This window comes from Oreochromis aureus, linkage group 18 (genome assembly GCF_013358895.1).
Source record: "Oreochromis aureus strain Israel breed Guangdong linkage group 18, ZZ_aureus, whole genome shotgun sequence".
NCBI lineage: Eukaryota > Metazoa > Chordata > Actinopteri > Cichliformes > Cichlidae > Oreochromis > Oreochromis aureus.
The window spans coordinates 34682532-34702308 of record NC_052959.1 but is presented as its reverse complement, the minus strand read 5'-3'; the positions used below and the strand labels follow the sequence as shown (position 1 = coordinate 34702308).

Below are 19777 nucleotides of genomic sequence, written 5' to 3'. Positions count from 1 at the left end.
TGAAACAAAGCACACAGTCTGCAGATCCAAAGTTTCACGTGGACTCTGTGGTGGTTTTTCTTTCCCACGGGTCCGACCCCCCCCCGCACTCCTCTGAAAAGTGAAACTGCAGCAAAGACCTTCATAATTACACGTTTTCAATAAACTGCACTGCTGATTAATAAACAAGTGAAATACTAACGTTGGTGTTTGGAACTAAAGTTTAATGTTTAAAGCAGAATTAGTTTCCCTGCAGAGCCGTCAGGCTGCTCGTGATTTGCTCTCAATTACTCAAAGATTTGTTTTCGCAAGGTTTCACTACTTCTTTTCACTGAAGCAAAAAAATTTGTTTTAAATATATGCTCTGGTTTTACTGGCGTGAGATCAAACTGGGCTGCAGGTGAACCTTCTTTCAAATGAAGCGAAAGCAACAAGAAGTCCGTTCATCAGCAAGTTAGACGTTTTACATTTTTTCTGAACAACGTTGCATGTTGCAGGTTCGTTAGAAGAAAAATCAAATGAATCTTTAGACCCTTAAAGAATGAAAGGAGAGCAGCAACAGCGAAGGACCGATGAGAGCGCCGCCTTTTTTCTGTCAGTCACAGGAAACTGAGCAGCTCTTACAGGATTGGTTAGAAGCAGCGGGAAACGAAACACTGAAGGAATTTTTAGTTTTCACAAATGATTCACTGATTAAATAAAGAAAATAGATTCTTCATTAAAATAATTAATTTCTTAATTGCTTCATATTTTACTCTGCCTGTAATGAGCGAGTTACTCAGCGTGTCCTTAACTCCAGACCACCTTCTGCATTTTTTTTATTTTTATGTCATTAAACTAAATATTTCTGTATTTTACAGCAAAACTGTGAAATATTTTTTGGCCTACAGGAACCCGCAGATTAACCAGTAATCAAATACACTTTTTTAGCAGATTTTTCCCGTTATTACTTGGTAGCTTTTGAGTCTGGTTAGGGTGGCTTTACACTGAAGGGGGCGGGGCTTCACTCACAGGTTCAATAAAAGCAGAGCTACAGGGTCTCCAGATGCCCCGTTCCATAATAATAATAATAAAAAAAACAAATTTGCTGTACAGCATCAAGCTGCAATTGGCTTTTCCAAGAAAGGATAATAGAAAACATTCTGGGCGAGCTGCTTAAAACCAGTGAAGAAGAGCAACAAAAACAAACAGTAAATGCAGTTAAGCAAGCAGGGTTACATATTTCCATTTTTTCTTCATTACGTAAAGAAATAACAGGAAGAAGAGGTCAGAGAGGAAGAGAACCCCGAAAATATCCAAGCAGGAAGCTAATAGACATACCTGTATCACCTCGGAGGGCGCAAAGCTAAAACGGCTACGAACAAATCACAAAGTACAGTTTCTATTTTTTTGTGTTTTTTGTTAATAACTGCAATCTCTTGAAGCTAACAGTGACACTATCCCTACGGTCGACAGGGTGTTTATGATCTTTCCTCCGTCTTTCCTGCGATGTTCATGGTGAAGCCACCCGGTCGTCGGGCACCGACACAAGCGAGCGCTCAGCCCGGGAGGCGTTACACCCGGCTTCACAACGTCCAGTCCTGATTCTCACGGCTAAGACAAGTCCAACTATGGCAATATATATTCATGTATATATTTATATAGCTGAAACCAAACTTTCCTTCCTTCCTTCCTCCCTCCTCCAGTAATGAAAATGAATGGAGATCAGAAAGTCCAGTCTTGTTTGACCCCCGTGTGTCACCTGGCCTCCCCCCAAACCCGACAACCACACCATTCTGGCTCTCGAACGGCCCCGCTTCAGTCTACAGCGGCGGCGGAGACTCTAAAAACCGGCTCTCCATCGGGACCGAGCAGACGTCCAGGAGGTCGTTCTTTTTTCCGTTTTAATTTTTTTAATCTTTTTGCAAAGAAAGAAGAAGAAGTTCTTCCAGATGACGAGTTCGTGGAGATGTGGCGTCTGTCCAAAACTGGGGGGGGCAGTGATGTGAAAGGGGGGTGGTTCCTCAATGTTCAGATTTCCACCGGTTGAATGAAACCCGGCGGTGGCGTGGTGCGTGGCACCGCGGTCGAAGAGATCCCGCGCCCTCCGATCCAGGAGGGGCGTCACCGCTCCTCGACAGCCGAGGGGGGTGGGGGTGGTGATTCAGCCTCGTCGGGGGGTCGTGTCGCCTCCCCAGCCTCCACCGTTTCTCGCCGGTTTAATTTGAGTTGGAGCTTGTTTTCGTCAAACTTCTGTGGTTTTTTTCCCCTCCGTTTCTCCTGGTGGTGGATTGTTGACGTCCGGACACAAAGCGCCGCCTCGCGCTGCCGTTCAGTGAGGCGGGTTCATGGCGCCGTGACCTCGCTGCTGCTTCTGCTTCTGCTGCAGGAGGAGCTGCTCCAGTGCCGACGGGCCCGGCTGCATCATGGAGCTCGACCAGATTGACTGCAGGGGAAGGCAGAGGGTTAGCGTGAGGCCAAATCCAGCAGAGGTCGCACAACGGCGAAAACATCAGCGAGTCAGATGATAAACATGAATCATTTCTTCTCAGGCTTCTAAGCTGTGGGCCTGGTGTTACCTTGAGGCTGTCAAGCAGCACAGTGGAGGACGACTCCTCCATCGGAGAGTCCTGATTGGTCCAGGAGCTGCCCGTCGATCCAGCCTGATGCCAGCTGCTGTCTGATGCTGCAGAGGAGGCCGCGGTTGGCAGGTAGTCCAGACCGAATCCGCCGACTGCTCCTGAAACACAACGACCACACGTGAGGCCATTCTGTCACGTGACCTGTACTGGCTGTTTATTGGCCCAGAGTGTTAGCTTATCGATCACCTGGTCCTCTAATAAAAATGTTAAATTATGTATGAAGGCGGTAGTTTTCAAAATAAAAGTCTAACTGAACCAAACAGGGTGAAAATCAAAAGGGTAACAGACACGAATCGGCTCTGTTTTCAAGAGCGTTTTCCAGGCTCACCACTCTTGTTGGCCTTCCAGCAGTCCATTCCCCTGCGGTCCCGGTTGTCCGGAGTCCCGATGGGCCCAAAGTTGGAGAAAGGCATGGCTCCGTGGTTGTGGGTTGGAGGGGAAGACGGCAGGCTGCTAGGATTGGACGAGTGAGGAGACTGGCTGGCCGGCGTGGAGTGATCTGCCAATCAGAGCACAGCTGCCATCAGCCACACATTCCGCCCAGCACGACTGAATACTAACAACATCTCTGTGACGTACCTGAGCTGGCGGGGAGGGAGGGGGACCACGGGGTGCCTTCAAACAGCGTGTAAAGGGACGTCTCCTGGTGCACCATGGGAGCGTCGGGCTTGGAGCTGGGTGGCAGGTTTTTACCGTAGGCCTGACTGAAGATGCTGTTCTGGTTGTACTCCTGCACACAAACACAAGCTGCCGTCAGCCTCGTATGTATTCATATTATGAAAGAAGATTTCAGTGACATCATCTACTGCTAACATTTACTTCAAAGCTGAGCAAACCACGAGTATTAAAATGTTCACATTTACCATCAGTGAACCGATGCTGTCATTTATTACCTGCAAACTGAATCTTCAAACTTGTAACTTTAAGGTGTTAGTTTCTCACTGTGGTCATACCTGCCACTCTTAGTTATTTATTATGACTATTCATCCATCCTATTCACTAAATAAAAAGCATGCATTGATCATCATCGTTCGTCTCAGGCTGATATAGTCTTAAAAACTCAACACTGCGTAGCCATCGAGCCTCAGTTTCAATGGTGAAAGAAAAACCAGAGAATGTGTGATGTTGTGTGTTTGCATTAAGAGCTGGAGAGGTCAGCAGCACTGAGGCCGAGGCTCTGACCTGCATGGGGAAGCCGGGGATGGGCAGCAGAGAGGACGACTGGCTGATGACCTCGGGGCCGCTGTCCACTCGGGTCTGGTTTGGCAGCTGGAGAGAGAGAAGATGATGACCGACCTCAGATCAGTGCAGGAGTGAGTCATGAAGCTGTTCCACAGTAAAAGCCCCGGGGAGGAGTTTTATTGTGAAGCACCTGCATCACACATCAAGTAAATCTTTGTGATCTGCAGCTGGTGGTTTCTGAGGTTTCCAAACTGGATCCTTTAAAGTCATTGCAGGAATTTAAAAGCGTCGGTAATCAATCGCTCAAATCTTAAACACAGCTCTCCTATCTGAAGGCTCACATTTGGAAACCCAAACCAGTTTAAATTGATTCATGTTTCTGAAAAAGGATCCATAATATTTCAGTCCCCAGCTGTTTTCCCATGTTTCTCTTAAAGTTTGAAAACATTCAGCATGCGATTACTGAAGCCGCCTCATCCCAGAAAAATCCCCTCCACTGTTAGCTCGCTACATCTGTCATAAACAAGGCCAGGTCAGCGTAACAAAGACTGAGAATACTTTTAATTAAAAATTCAGGCTCTGCTTCAAAACATTGAAATTCTTAGAAATCAGTGAGGCTATGAGCCATGTTTCAGTTTGACCTCTAAAGTCCAAGCCCAACATAAACTTGGCTGATCTCTCGTTGTAGATCACCGTCATGCACCTCAGAGCCGTTTTCAGCTTGGATGAGAGTTTTACGGCTCTGTTCTGTCCTCGTGTATCTGAGCCTCAGTGAGGAGCACTACAGCTCCAACAACACCATCCTTAAACTTGATTTTCATTTTGAGAAGGGAGGAGTTAACCCTGCACTCTGAGCCGCAGGCACCACACCCTGATTCTTGCTCCCCTCAGATACCTCCGAACATTAAACTACAAGTCAACACTGGCACCGTGGAAGACGACTTCAAGGTGCACAACCCCATAAAATCAAAGGATGAACACGGCTGGACTCTGTGGCTAAAAACAGTTCGGCTGTAGTTTTTTTAATTGAAGCTCTTATAAGCAAGAAGAGAGCAAGTCTGTGATTAAAACACAACTTCCTGGGAGCGATCTAAACATAGCAGCTGAGCTGGGAGGTGTCTGGATACACCTGAGAGGGTGACCTCTGCTGGGAGATCAGCCAAATTCATACCAGGTAAGGTCTATCAAAGGATGATGCTTGCATGCTGGGATGAACTCCTGTGTCTCTCTAAATGTGAGGATTCTGCAGATTGTGACAATAACTAACATCTGGAGAGGTGAGCAGCTCTGGTGAGCACAGGGTGGTTTCAGACTAGATGCAGGGAAGTCAGGTTTTAAGGACGGGGAAGGGTGCTGGGTGAGGAAGACAGGGCTACATACAAATATATTTGGTCCAGGTGCAGTGCTAAGAGGGCCAGCCAAGGCCTGGAAGAAATCAGGAGGCTTAGTAAAGACGAGCTCCTCCTCCTCCTCAAAATCTGCTAGAGTTTTTAACAGGTCAGGAGGTAGAAGAGGCGAGCTCTTGTTGTCCTAGTGAGAGATGAAGCAAGAAGAGGAAGAACAGAAAGAAGAAAGAAAATGAGAGGGGGAAATATAAAGAACAGAAAACGAAAGAAGGCAAGCCAGTAAGACCGAGGTGGAGAGAAGGGAAGTTAAGCTGAAGGCTACCAAAGCTTGCAAGCTGACAGAGGAAAAAAGAAAAATCAGACCAGAAAAAAAACAGTTATCTGATATCAGTGAGCTTCAAACTTCATCAACCTTCTGTGAGAGGCAGAGGAAAAGAAGAAGTGTGGGTCCATTAAACTTTTCTATAAACATTTTTATACTGGTGTGAAATTCTTTAAGAATCAAATTTAATCTCATTTAAACCCAGATTACCTGGAAAATGACTGATGTACATATAAACCAATCAAATTTCTCTATTTACTTTGTAATGTGTAGCTATGGAGAAGCCATGTTTTATTGAAATACACCGACACAAGTAATCACACCTCTCTTTTCCTTCTTGTGGAATTAATGTGATTAATAAATATTATTTAATTATTTATTTATTATTACGTGCGATATATAAATAATATTTAAATAGTACAAACGTGACTTTTGGCAAATTTTAACAGCCCGAATCAGGAGAAACGATCACTGCAACAACAGTTACACCCAAGTTTAGATTTGGATTTTAGTTCATCTTAAAAAAACAAAGTAAAAAAGAAAAAAAAAAAAAAAGCAGGAAAATAAAGAAAAAGAAGCAGAAAAAGAAGCAGAAAAAGCGAAAAGCAGCAAAACAAACTCCTCCCTCTGCATCTGCTGACAGCAGCTCACCTCAAACGGGGGTCCCCGGGGCCCCGCGGGGCCATCCTGCTCTGAGCAGATACCCCCCGGCGATGGCCTCTTCATCCTGTCGGCCAGCACAGCCAGGCTGTCCCCGATCCTGTAAGGCGAGTCCCAGTAGAAGTCCTGTAACTTCACGTCAGGGTACTTCATCTTCTTGTCCATGCTGGAGACCTGAGCCGACGAATGCAGCTGGTGCTCGTACATCTTCAGAGGATCCTGAGCCGCCATGTAGAAGGCCTGCTGCTGCTGCTTCTGCTGTTGAGGCTGCTTGATGGGCATCTGCATGGGAGACACCTTCTGCAGGGCCGCCTGGGCCTGGTTCCACATGTGAGTCGACTGCTCCTGGACCTGCATGTACTGCTCGGGGCGGGAACACAACGAGAAGGAAACATCACTCACTGCGTGGACAGTTCAAATCTGAGGCGCTCACACTCAGATTTCCACCTCTCAAAGTTTCCTAAATATAGAAAACACTCATCTTTTTGATATTTTGAGACATGAGACCAAGTTCAATTTAAAATAAAGCAGTACTGAATGTGAAGAGAGTAAAACACGCTGAGGTAAACAGTGAGCTGCCTCAGTGTGAGAGCCTAGAGGGGTCAGCACAGAGACCGAGGAGAAACGAGGCAAGCTGGTTGTGCTGAAGTTCATTAGTGATGCTCACTATAAAAGCTGTGAGCAGGAAAGAGGCGCTCTGAGCATAAACATCACATTTTGGTAGTGAAGACTAAAAATGGAAAAATACGTGTTTCAGCCGCGAGTCTTTCAAACAGGAATCAGTTTAGGAGCCGAGTTAATCGCTCTTTCAGCTGATGACACGTGCTCAATCAAATCACTGAAACAAAGGTAGTGACAGTCATGTGACCTGACCTGCTGCAGTCCCGGGTGGTGAGGTGGACTCTTTCCCATCCCAACCTGCTGGACCGGTTTGGTGGGTGACTGCTGCTGACTCATCGTCAGCTGGACTGACTGCTGCAAGGCCTGCTGGGAGGGAGTCTGAGTCTGGCCCTGCTGAGCCTGGGAAGGGCCGTGTCCCGAGGATCCCGGCCCCTGACCGGGACCCGGCCCCGAGGGCCTCTGCTGACTGTAGGGAATGTGAGACTGCTTCCCAGCTTGGACCTGGGTGCCCGCCTGGGTGTGGACAGGCTGCTGGAGGAAAGGACCTGGGACGGACACACCGGTGGAGAAGGTGAAGCCCGGATTCACCTGGAGTCCAGGGAAAGCCACGGGAGAAGGGATCACATAGGCTGAGGGAGGGAAACCTGCAGAGGAAGCGATCAGGATCAGAGTTTGGAGCCACAGAGACAACACAGGGCAACAATGTGAAGACGGTGAAGCTCACGGAGAGGCGTTTAAGGTGAGGTCAGCAGACCCAGAGTTTGGTCTGAAGTTCAACAACAAAAGTTTGGACCTTTAAAGATAAATGAGCTCAGTGGTTCAAAACCCAGGCTGAGCCCCTCTGTGTGAAGTCTGCAGGTTCTGCATGTGGCTGTGCACGTTTTTGCCAGAAGCTCTGGTCTTTCCCACCATTAAAAATCACTAATGGTGCCTCTGGGACCAGTTTAAATTTAAAGAAAAAGGTCCAGACGTACCGGGTCTGCTGGGCAGAGGCGGGAAGGCTCCTGGATGATGGATGGGGATGAACTGGGAGGAGCAGGTGGTTTGAGTCTGAGTGACAGGAGTCTTCTTAGCCTCAGACACCGGAGTCTTCCTCAGCTCTGTCTGTGCCTTCACCTGAGCGAAAGGAAACGCATCATCACGCCGGCTCAAAGACTCAAAGCTGCAGCTTCGTCAGTGAAAACATTTCAGCGTCTCTACCTGTTTTCCAGCATCGGCCGTTTTCTCATGGACGCTCTTCTTCAGCTCGCTCTTCCTCTTACCGTCCCTCTTCAGCTCTCCTTTCCCAGCGGCCCCGTTGCCTTTGGAGAAGTCTCGGCGCTCCTTGCCACCGTCTTTCTGATGGTGGTTTCTTGTGGGGTCGCGGCTCTGCTCTCTGGGTTTGATGTTCTCTTTGAAAGTGACGACTGGACGGTCGCTGCTGTCGGGCCACGAGCTCTGAGTCTTCCCCACCGAAAGCACGGACTTCAGGCCAGAATTGCCGCCGTCGTTGGCCGTCTGCTCGCCATTTAACGACTCCTGCAGCACGGGTACCTCCTTCTCCTGCGGCTCCTCAATGGCCTGCTCTGGAATGTCAGTCATGAAGACGAGGAGGCCGTCCTCGCTCACTCTGCACTGGATCAGTCTGCGGAGGGGAAACAGCCATGACACACCAGTTCGTACATGACACAGCATCACAGAGCGGAGTAACACTCACCCCGGCTGGCTGTCGGCCACCCATTTGCCCAGGCCGATGAGTCTCTGGTGTCGGGCATGCACCGGCAGGCCGTCCCGGTCCACCAGGATGCCCTGATGTCCTTTGGTGAAGTCCAGACACCTGAAACACAAACACACATATGAACATCTGCGCTGACCAAACACTTTAAACAATCACCAAGAGAGGGAGGCGAGTCGTTACCTCAGAGCAGGACGGAGAGCCAAGAAACCCTGCAGCTCAAACTCCTCAGGCAAGGGTGTGACTGTGGAGAAAACAAACATCCTAGGGTGAAGTTCAGCTCAGAAGAATCAACTTTGTAAAGAAATTAACCAACGAGTTAGAGGAAAGGCTAAAAAAGTAAATGTTTTGGTTTATTCAGACAGAGGATTTAAACTGTGAGGATCGCAGGTTAAACTACTGCAGTGCTAACAGTGACTGAAGGGACTGATTCCACCTCCTGTGAACCTCTCTGTACCAAAACTGGCTGAAAGTCCAGCAGGTGCACAACAGGGGGCGCCTGTGAACTAGCCCTCACTGTACACAAGCGAAGGACTTAAACGGCCAATGTGTTTTTTCCATTCGCACATAAAACGCCAGCATTCTGCTAATGCATGCCGACTAAAGCTTTAGAACAGGACGCTGCCTCATGATGGCGCCTGTTTGCTGGTTGTGATGGCTGAAGGTGATGCCGTCTGGAAGCAGCACATCTGGAGGATGCTGTAAAGCGGCTCGTGGTGCTGTGATGTTTCCTAATACTTCTTTAAAAATATGAGGAAAAGTTCCAGATTCAAAATATTTACTCCGAGAAATGTACATTTAGCTCCACAGAGTTGCAGTCACTGTCACTTACTAAGACGTCTCTGATGTTTGAGTATTTTACAGCGGTCGGTGTGAACAGGAATAACAGAACAGTCTGAGCTCTTCTGCTGTGTGTCTAAGAATCAAAACGTAACCTGAAGTTACAAAGTAGTTTCCAAGAAATCAGGAATCTCTTTATGAAAACTCAGTTTTCATTCATAAACACATAACTTGTCTTTAGGCTGGTTGTGTTGACGAAACTGACCTTTTTCCCAGTCAGTTTTAATTTTCTCACAATTATTTAACAATATTCTTTATTTTACTGCTGTTAACTAACCACCCGCCTCTCTGTGGCGAGTTGAAAACGAGCAGATGTCCCACCTGAGGAGCAGGACAGGTCGTCCTCTTTGGGCTGGAAACTGTTGAGAATGGACACGAGCCAGGGCCAAACGCTGAGAGAGAGGAAGAGGATGCAGAGTCACAGCTTCAGTACAAAACTCTGTGCTGATTAAGACAGAGAAAGTCTGCAGGACTTACTACTGCCGTTTAACAACAGCGGCCTCGTGGAAAACGCTGGGCCTCAGTTTGAGCCAGTCCAGCGACACCTTGATGGCCGGCAGCGGACACTCGCCCATGATCTCCTCCCCGCGGTTTTTGTTGAGCAGAACGCGGCTGCACATGACGCCCAGGAAGGACACTGAGGAGACAGGAAGTCAGTTTTGAGCTGCTGTAGATTACACGTATGTGTCGGATTCCTTCCTGTAAAGTCTCTGTACTTCTAATAAACATAAAAGCCACCATCTGACATGAGTATCGTTCAAACAAAGCAGGAGCCGTCGACGACTCCATCCATGTAATCAGTGTCATTAAAAGTTTTCAGTTCTTACTGAAAAGGCCGAGGAGCTGGAACCAGCTGATCTGCTGCTCGCTGCTGTAGCTCTGCTCGCTGCCGTCAGCCGTCAGGTCTCTGAGGTGGTGCAGCTCAAACAGGTTAATGACGGTGATGTGGACGAGCTGCTGAGAGCTGAAGGCTTTCTGCAGGATCAGCCTCTGCACACGCAAACACACAACAACAACTGTGTCATACAAACAGACTCACACAGATTTGCACATCGCGGTGCATAAAACAGCGTTTAGTTGTACCTGAAACTGCTCCTCCAGTTTCTCTCTCAGGCCGTCCAGCTTGTCCAGACTCTTACTCAAGTAGACGTGACCATGAAACTTGATGAAGGCCTTGATGAAATCGGACACGCTCCACTTGGTTTTCACTTCATCGCGACTGCAGCACCACAGAGGAGGAGGGAGGATTTAACAGAGCAGAAAGGAGACATCGTCACACTTTGAGACAGTTTTAAGCGCTGCAAGAGTTTGGTTTTTCCTTTTCAGATTAAATCTTAAATTATTTCCTTTGACTCTACAGCGCGTGAAATGGTGTTTGTGCTGTGAGCTGGTACCTCTCCAGAGCCTTGGACAGAGCCTTCTGCAGGTTGGTGGAGGCTGCTGGGAAAGGGAACTTGACTGCAATGCTGCGGCAGTAATAGAAGATGGTGGTGAGGTGGTCTCCTTTAGAGGAGGCCAGGATGGCCAGCTGGTTGTAGGGCTGACCTGCAGGAGACACAAAGAGGCAGCACATGAGCAGGGAAGAACTACAAACATGGCTGCTCAAACCTCTCTCACTGCCGCTTCTCAGTCAGGTCGTCTTTATGGATACCAAACACCAGAACTAATCACACATAAATAATTTCTTTATATTATATTATTCAGTATCAATGTTTTACAGCAGAAGTTTTAAATGTCAGTTAATCATCTTTAACATCTTAAATCAGCTAAGTTCAGCTTTCCCTCACATGTGACACTATTTACAAGAGGCAGAGTGGTAACTATAGCAACCCCAGCATAATTCAACCACATTTTTTCTCAGTACTTGAAAGCTGCAAGAATTATGCACGTATGACATTTAGATGAAACAACTCAGTGTTTGAATGTGTTTAGAGCTCAGCTGATGAAGGAGGAGGGACAGATTACCAAAAACAGCAAAACCTAAAAGCCAGTTAAAGAAAACGTGCAGGGACTCACCGTTAGATGGAACCAGCTGAGCTGCGTGCCGGTAGTAGGACTCGGCCTGGCTGGTCTGGTTACGATATCGAGCTGAAAGACAAACACGAAGAAAATAAGCTCTGAAAAATCGTCCCTGATATTCCCAGTCGGGTTCAGTCGCCGCTCGCGAGCGGGAAGCTTTTCTCACCGATGTCGCCGAGATGGACGAGGCAGTGCTGGCAGATGTAGGAGCAGGAGCTGGGCTGAGGGGTGACGATGGCGCTGGTGTTGCTCTGCTTATTGCTGATGATGCCGAGCTGAGACGACTTCACGCGGCAGGGCAGGTCCACGTTGAACACGGTGCACAGCTCCTGCAGTAACTGGACCACAGCAGACACAGTTAGACGTCGTTTGAATCGTTTATATCAGTGGTGATGTGGGGCTTTAGCTCCATTCACTTTGTCTGTGTGTTAGCAGGATTACTCCAAAGGGCCTGAATAAAACTCCTCCCAGAGGTGGAGCCTATGACTGTCTGCAGGGATTATTTCTTTAGAGCAAAACTGGACATTTTTTCATAACTTCACAAACACAAATACAAAGTGAGCCTACCTGTGTGTAGAAGCCACTAGCAGCCTCCAGAAACAGCGACAGGTTGGCCTGGACCTCGCTGCGGTTGGGGTTGGCTCGGTTCTTGGCCTGGCTCTGAAGCGTGGTGATCTGGTTCTTGAAAGCATGATTCCACCTGCAGGCAGAGAGAAACCCACATCAGGACCCAGATGATGGGATTGGTAAAGGGATCCTAACTGGCCAATCGGCAGCACGTAGTCTGTTGACATCACCTTTTCGGATCAGCTCACAATGCTTCAAACCAGCAGATACTAAAAAGTACCAGCTCCTTCCACCTAATGGAAAAGCCCATAAACTGAGTCGAGGGCTATATTACTGCCTTTTTATGTGAAACTGATCTTTGGTGTCAACACATCTGAGCAAAAATTCTAAATATTCCAACATACTTTTGGCTTTGTAAGAATTTCTGCAGTAACCAACAAGGAGCGACAGGCTTTCAACAACTTACTTACTTCACAGACCCCCAAATATTAAACACTCTGTCTCCAGGTTCCCATATATCACAGACCTCTGTGTGTCTGGAAGCTGTGACGATGTGTTTAATTGGCGGAGCTGAACTGGGGGCAGGAAATGACAGTTTAGCAGCACTGCACAAAACACGATTGACACGTGTCCATTATTACGACTGATGATCCACCCACAGCTGCAGGCGGAGACGTGACCTGTAGCTGCGATACATGAGTCAAAGCTTCCACACTGACTGTGCGCTGAATAAATCAACACTGAGGGAACAAAGTGGACTCTGCAGATTTATGGATGCCTGCCTTGTGGGACCACCTCTATCATCATGCTGTAACCATGGTGACGCCATGCGGTCCAAAAGCTGAGCTCAGTTTGTCTTCAGTCACACATTTAACATCACCATTTAGACACTAAATGTTGCATTAATGTTAAAGGATGTTAGAGAAACTGAGCTCTGCAGCTAGTTTGGTCTCCATCAGCGACTCTGAAGCTGCCTGCTATGAAACACTAATTGTGAGCGACTCCCTCCTGATGTCCGTTCACACTTTTTGAACCAGGTTATTCTAGAAAGACTTTCTTGTAGTTTTTTTTACTGATACCTGTTAATTATTGTTAGTTATTTCCCTTCAGAAAAACTCCAAACTGGTCTAAATCAATTGAACTGAAATTGTTGGAGGGAGAAAATAATGTTGTGTGACGCAGAGCGGAGGAGGGGCAGCTTACAGGTCCTGCTCCACCTTCTTGTCCAGAGCATACTCCAGGTCTGTCACCAGCATCTTCTGGTAAAGGTCCTGCAGGGCCTGCCGGGACGTCCACACCTCTGCTGCCCCCAGCTTTGAATCTGAACAAGAACACACTAATTACAAACTGATGGACTGTGACGTGTGTGTACTAAAAATTGGAAGCAGATAAAATCATGAAGGCTGACCTGATTTACATCAGACATTTTCAGTGATCCATTAACTTAAATGCTCGACTGAAACTTATTTTAGTCTTAAATGTGCAAATTCATTTGAAACTGAAGCAGGAAGGACATAAAAAAGGTTTTAGGAAAGCAAAGTGGTTCTGATGTAAATGTAAAGACTCATCTGAGACTTTAACACTCAAAACACAGGAAACAGCTTCAGTTCAAATGTGGTGATTTATATGTTTGCTTGGGGAGAAAGGGGTGCTGGTTTGATTCCAGTCAGTGACACGAATCCACTTTACGTTGGGTCAGGAAGGGCATGCGGCCTCACACTGCCAAATCAAACACAGGCTACCCTCTGTGGAGACCCCCGGGGACAGGGGAGCAGCTGAAAGTCCCTATAAATACTGTGTTTACTTGATACACTGTCTCTGACACACAGGCGCTTATTATTGAAACCAAGCAGAACCTTCTTGCGAGTGCTGATGACATTTGTCCTACTTTAAACTTCCTGTCACGGGCAGACGGGGGAGCCGTGCTGCTGTTGGGGCCGCAGCCCGGTTAGTCGATAACATCTCAGAAACAACAACTAACTAGCAGCACTTTTTTTTTTGTACGTGACTATAAAAATCAGATGCTACAGGCACGAGAGGGCCGAGCTGTCAGACATATGGCCTCGGGACCAGAACCATCCCACCAAACGGTCCAATCGGGACAAACCACTTTGGAAAGACAACTGGAAACCAAGAATCCAAAAACACAACAAAGAAGATCTGTGGAGCAGTTAGGATCCTCTATGAGGCAACAATGGGACAACATTCCTTTCCCAAACATCCAGCAGCTGCTCTCCTCGCTTCCCAGCCGTTTATAGACTGTAGTTAAAAGAAGAGGGGATGCTACGCAGTGGAAACATGGGCCTGTCCCAACTTTAATTACACCTGCTGCTGCCCTCAAATTCAAAATGAGCTTATTTAACTTAAAGTTTTCTCACTTTAGAATTTGATGTGTTTTTTTTATTTCAGACAGAGTCACGTTTTGGGATTTTATGTACCTGCAGGAGAGCAAAGCATCATATGTCACCTGTTTTACACACAGTGAACGTCTGTTTTATTTGAATTCTTCTGTTTATTTTTTAAGTGTCTTCTGAAGTGGAAATTCAAACCTTATAACCTCCCCTGCATTCCTACAGTTTACAGAGCAAATATGCAACACTCATGCATGACATATGCATTTCTGTTGGACATGCCCCTACATGTAGCTGCCCGGTGGAGGACGTGCATATGGATGTATATGATTGGTGGAGTAGAAAACACGACACAACCAATCTGATCTAAAGTGTAACAGACACAAGTATTAATGACTATTTACATTATCTGGACCCAAGAGCTAATTGTTTATATTAAATTCTGGCAAAGTCACCTTGATGACAGCAGACACACAGTATGAAGCCTATATGACAAAAACAGCATCAATCCAAGAAGTCTGAAATGTTAATAAACTCCAGCCATGATGGCGTCCAGCATCTCCGTGTTCCTGCTCTGACTGAAAACAAAGAGATACCCGACATGCCTCCAGATAAAAACATGCAAATGAACCATCATAACTGAGCTCGGGCTCAGTGGAGGCGGCTCAGCTAGACAAACTGGAAGGTTTCCAGTCATCGTGAGAAGCCGCTGCTTTGCTTTAAAATCAGGCTGGGCAGCAGAAATAAAGTGACGTGAGCCAGCAGGTCTAATGGATTCAGTGGTCTGCTGTAAAACAAAACAACGACTTCAGCTTCAACCAAACTGGAACTAACACGTTGTCTGTGTTGATTACAGCCGCGGTCTGGTAACAGATGATTTTCCTGATGTCTGAGCCAAGACGTTCTGCTCCTTCCTTCTGCTGATCTTTTTGTACAATTACAGATAACTTCCTGAAAGCTAATGTAGGATTTTTGTTTGTGTAGCTCTGTGGTTACACACTCACAGAGGGAACTGAACCGCAGCATGGGCTACAGAGGCGTAGTTATGTGCAGTCATTCAAAAAGTCAGCTTAAAGCCCGGCTGTGATGACCTGTGCTATGAAGGCAGAATGCTAATTGGTTGACTGGTTGTGGTAGATAATGTCCTGACCACACGGACTGTTTACCTGCCTGCAACCAAAGCCTGCTCAACCCTGACTGAACCACAAACTAGAAATCAGCTGGTGCCGAAAGAGCAGCACATTCTAGACATTTTTATGTTTTACTTTGGGATCAAATGCTTATTAACCAGGAGCTGCATCTGTATTTGTCTGTTTTCTCTAACTTGTAATATTTAGCTGAGCTACAGCTTTACGTTGCTAAAACATTGATTTCGTTGTTTTTAGCATGAAGCACACGCCTGCAAATGAGCCCCAGACCTCCCAAAAACAGCAGATTCCCAGTGTGTGTGCAGGCTCTGGGTAATAATAACTGCAGAGCGACAGAGGAGCTCAGTCACACTATCAGCTGAGCTGGTCCACAGAAATGAAACATTTAATCACGTCACCAAAATAAGGAACCAGCAGGGTTTGTTCTCCCTGAGGCTCTTCAAAGAGTTAATCGTGTCACAGAAACGTTCACCTGTGCTCACGCTTTCATTTAAAGTTCACGTCTGTGTTTCAGCTTACACACCTCACAGGTGTAGTTTGCTTTATTTTTACTTCAAAACATACAAATATCCTGGATTATAGAGCTGAATCTGTAAAAGTTTTGTGATGCACATAAAGGTTTCTTAAACAGAAATCATCACTTCTTTGAGTTTTAACTATCGTTCAGCTAAAGTAAACTAAATAAGTGTGAATTAAATAAACCCTGGTTTTGTCTTTTACAGAGAGGTGAAAGGAAAGAAGTGACGAAGGGCTACTTGTCAGCGTACACATCGATCTGCTCGATACAGGCCGATGAGTCAAAACTGCTGGAAGTCCGTCTGCTTCCCACCACCCTCGTTTTGAAGCAGCTGCCTCGCACATCAGCAGCACTTTAACCAGCAATTTTCATCCAATTTGCATTTTTCCATTTCATTGGTGGCAAGAAGAAAGTGCAGAGTCTCAGCAAGCTACACACCACAGTGGGACACTTTCAAATTTAATGTCAGACAAAAAAAATTATATTCAGTTTTTGTTTTTTCTGAATATTTCTGCTGTAACAGGAAGTTACCTACTTTTTTAATTCTGCTTTCCAACTTTTAGGATTTTTCAAAGATGATTTAAGAAAACTTCAATTTATTTATTTATTTATTTATTAGCCCACACAAATGCCAATAAAAACAAATAAATAACAAAGACTTGACATAACTGGATAGACCACAAATTACTGAAAGAAAAGCTGAAGGCTGAAGTTTCAGCTTGTTACATCTTCTGTTTTCACAGCGTACGGTCTAAATACTTTCATAACTCGCCTTCTCCTAAAACAAAGATTTATGACTTTATTTTCAGATCAAGACTTCTGCATAAATGACCTTTTAATTCTGTGTTGCCTTCCAGCTGTTTATGCACACTGTGTCACTGAGTGTCTTAAAAAGCATCTATAAAATGTATCATTATTATTATTACTACACTTAATGCCTTTTAAACACATGAGTTACCCAGTGGCTGTCTGACCTGATGCCTGTATTGCGAGGCGGGGTTTGGAGCTTACTCAGATACCTGCAGGTTTAACCCTTTTGTTATAAAGGAGGTTCACATCTTACCAGGATACATCACCATGGCAACTTAAGCTGCACACCTTACCTGCTCTGGAGTAGATTGTGTCTGAGATAAGAACCCAAGTGGTTTAAAGTCATCACATACCGACCATTCAGATCCATGAAAACAACTTTACCATTCCTCAGAGCTCAGTGTGCAGACAGGAGGAGGATCGGAAACTTTGAGGAGGTCTAAAGTTCAAATTCTCAGAAGAAGCTTGTTGACATTTATCATAAAAAACTGGCTATAAACAGGGAATCATTTGCACTTTATTACCTTGTGTCAGATTTGTAAGCAGGCTGAGTCTATGTTTGAATTCTGTTTCATTTTCATTGGTTCCTCTCAGAGCATTAAACACCACCAGGACTGCAGAGGAAACAATAAACCTGTCTCACACACATCTAAACATTCACTTTGTGGAGCAGCTGTAATCTGATCCTCCCGTGTCTTCATGTCTGTTAACTTGCACAGTCGACACTTTTGCAGGTTCTCTTTCCTGGCTTCAAATAAACTAAACTTTATTAATATGTTAAACGCCAAGTTCACAAAACTTACAATCCTACAGAGGTTTCCTTTTACACACATGCTCACTCTGATGCCTTCAGAGTGAAATGTGTTTAGTATCGTATGTGCCTCTCATAGTTTAGTTTTCCCTTTCCATCGCTCTGCTCCCAACAGATCTCTCCATGTTTCTGATTGGCCAGATGCTCTGACTCGTTCATCTGAACGATGAAGGACTGACCCTGGCTGACTTATCAAGCTTTTAACCACCTTCATGCGTCCTCTAAACCTAACCGATGATCTCAGGTTCAATGAAGCCCCAATAAGACTGCTGAACCTGCCTGAACTGCAGGCCTACAGAGATGAGCAGGTGAAGGATGAACAGGTGTGTGAGTAAGCGGTGGTGGGGACTTACCTGTCATGTCAGCTTTCAGGGCCTCTGCCTGTCTGCTCGGATGTAAACAGAGAACAGGAGGTTAGAAGCGCGCACGCATGTACGCGCACACACACACAGAGCATGACAACCTGACAGCACCTGTCTCCAGTCATAACAAAGCCTCATACAGCACTTCCTCATTACTGACGATCCACAGATAACACGAAGGCTGCTCCGCCCGCTATCGCTTCATTAAAGCACTAACAGCTCAGATTAAACGTCGTCAGCACGGCACAGAACAGATATCGGGCTCAGCCTACTTCCTGGATACAAAAATTTAGCAATACAAATAGATTTCGTTACAAACCCGCCCGCTGATTAACGACCACACGCTGTTCATTAACACCTGTGCACATAAACCATCGGCACAAACACTTCAACATGCTGATGAAGTAAAGCTGAAGGAGGCTGGTGTGTGAATAGATGCCCAGAGTTCATATGTGACAGCCTCAGAAAGGAAATGCTAACATGACATACGCAGGTGGAAGCTAGCTAGCGAGCTAAAGCTAGCAATAACACAGTGGGAAACGTATGGCGGGTAAACGCTAATCTGGCCTTAAATTAGCACACCAAACATCACACCTGTGCGCAGCTGAGTGTGATTTAAATAAATATTTCACATCTCAGACTAAAGGAGCGTGAGGCGGCGGCATGCGGAGGCGCCGATTGTTTGTTGATGTATGACGCTAACAGCTAACATTAGCTAAGGGGGTGGTCCCCGGAGCAGCTAGCTCCTGACATACTAAAAGCCGAGCCAAACAAGCCTCCTGTCGGGTCAAAACGTCCGATTCTGACCGCTACTGGGCCACCGAGCGACGGACAGAGCGCTCCGCGGTGACCTTACCGGAGGTACTGGGCACAGAGGTTCATCCTGCCGGATCACCAGTCTCTCAGACAACGACTGGTCCCGATGCTAACGCTCCTCCCGGCGCCATATTGTTCCTGTCTGAACCACACAGGGCCGCTGAGGTGGAGGAAGGAGCGGAGGGAGGGGGGCTGCTGTTAATAATTAACTAATAATTGAAAAAAATATATATAAATATGTGTGATAATGTTATATCAAACCAGGCGAAGCATTTTAGTAATACGCATAAAAAATAGATTAAATAAAAAAATAAATAGATAAATAAAAACCTGAAGTCAGCTGCAGATGTTGTCACACTGATGTGACTGCTGTCAGGTTAGAGTCTGGGTAAACGGTACTGTAAACAAACTAAAGGTCTTCACTTTTCTGGGACACCAGAAGTGGAAAATCCCCGCAGCCGGTTATGATTTCAAACTCAACGAAGTTTCCTACAGATGAAAACACCGGGGGCAGAATAATGTACGAGTGTGTAGCAATGTTCCCTCTAATCTTTCATGTGTCTGAGCGAACACACAAACTCCCTGAGCGTCCCTTGGACCACTGTGAGCGACATCAGACGTGTGCACTGTGGTCACGCCAGCATCTAATCCATCCAAGTTACATGGTTTATTAAAATAATCAAATTACAGCATTTACATTTATGTTAGACTACTTTTAATTAACTGCTTTAGCCCACTTACAATGAAAATGTAAAAACATCTTGTTCATGACCTGTGTAGTATGTTAACACTATTGGAAGGAAAAATAACTTGAACTCCAATTTTGAAAACACAACTTTCTTTTCTTTTTAAATAAAGCTCTGACTTGTATTATGAGTCTGTGGTCTGGGAGAGAGTCTGTAACTGTCTGTCTGCAAAATACAGTATATAATGACCAATGTTGGGTAATTAATTATATAGTTACTTCTTCAAAAAAGTAACTGAGTTATCAAACAACAAAGATTTTTGCAGCTATTTTTTTAATGCAGCCAATACATTTTTAAATAAACATTTCAAACTATTTACAGAACAATCAGCTGTTCTGCATCAAA

General features: G+C 45.8%; 1 protein-coding gene across 1 annotated transcript; it reads right to left on the bottom strand.

Moving 5' to 3' along the window:
- Positions 1-274: 274 nt before the first annotated feature.
- On the bottom strand, positions 275-18871 carry smg7 (SMG7 nonsense mediated mRNA decay factor). The gene is made up of 22 exons (XM_031759765.2): positions 18727-18871; positions 17862-17893; positions 13075-13192; positions 11872-12004; positions 11471-11642; positions 11302-11373; positions 10680-10830; positions 10369-10504; positions 10113-10275; positions 9763-9922; positions 9607-9677; positions 8629-8689; positions 8428-8547; positions 7932-8355; positions 7706-7847; positions 6984-7375; positions 6102-6470; positions 3783-3869; positions 3180-3330; positions 2929-3099; positions 2538-2698; positions 275-2404 (listed from the first exon to the last, which is right to left on the bottom strand). Exons 1-22 carry the CDS (start codon positions 18750-18752, stop codon positions 2291-2293), a joined length of 3426 nt encoding a protein of 1141 aa, XP_031615625.1. The 5' UTR covers positions 18753-18871; the 3' UTR covers positions 275-2290.
- Between the last annotated feature and the right edge of the window lie 906 nt (positions 18872-19777).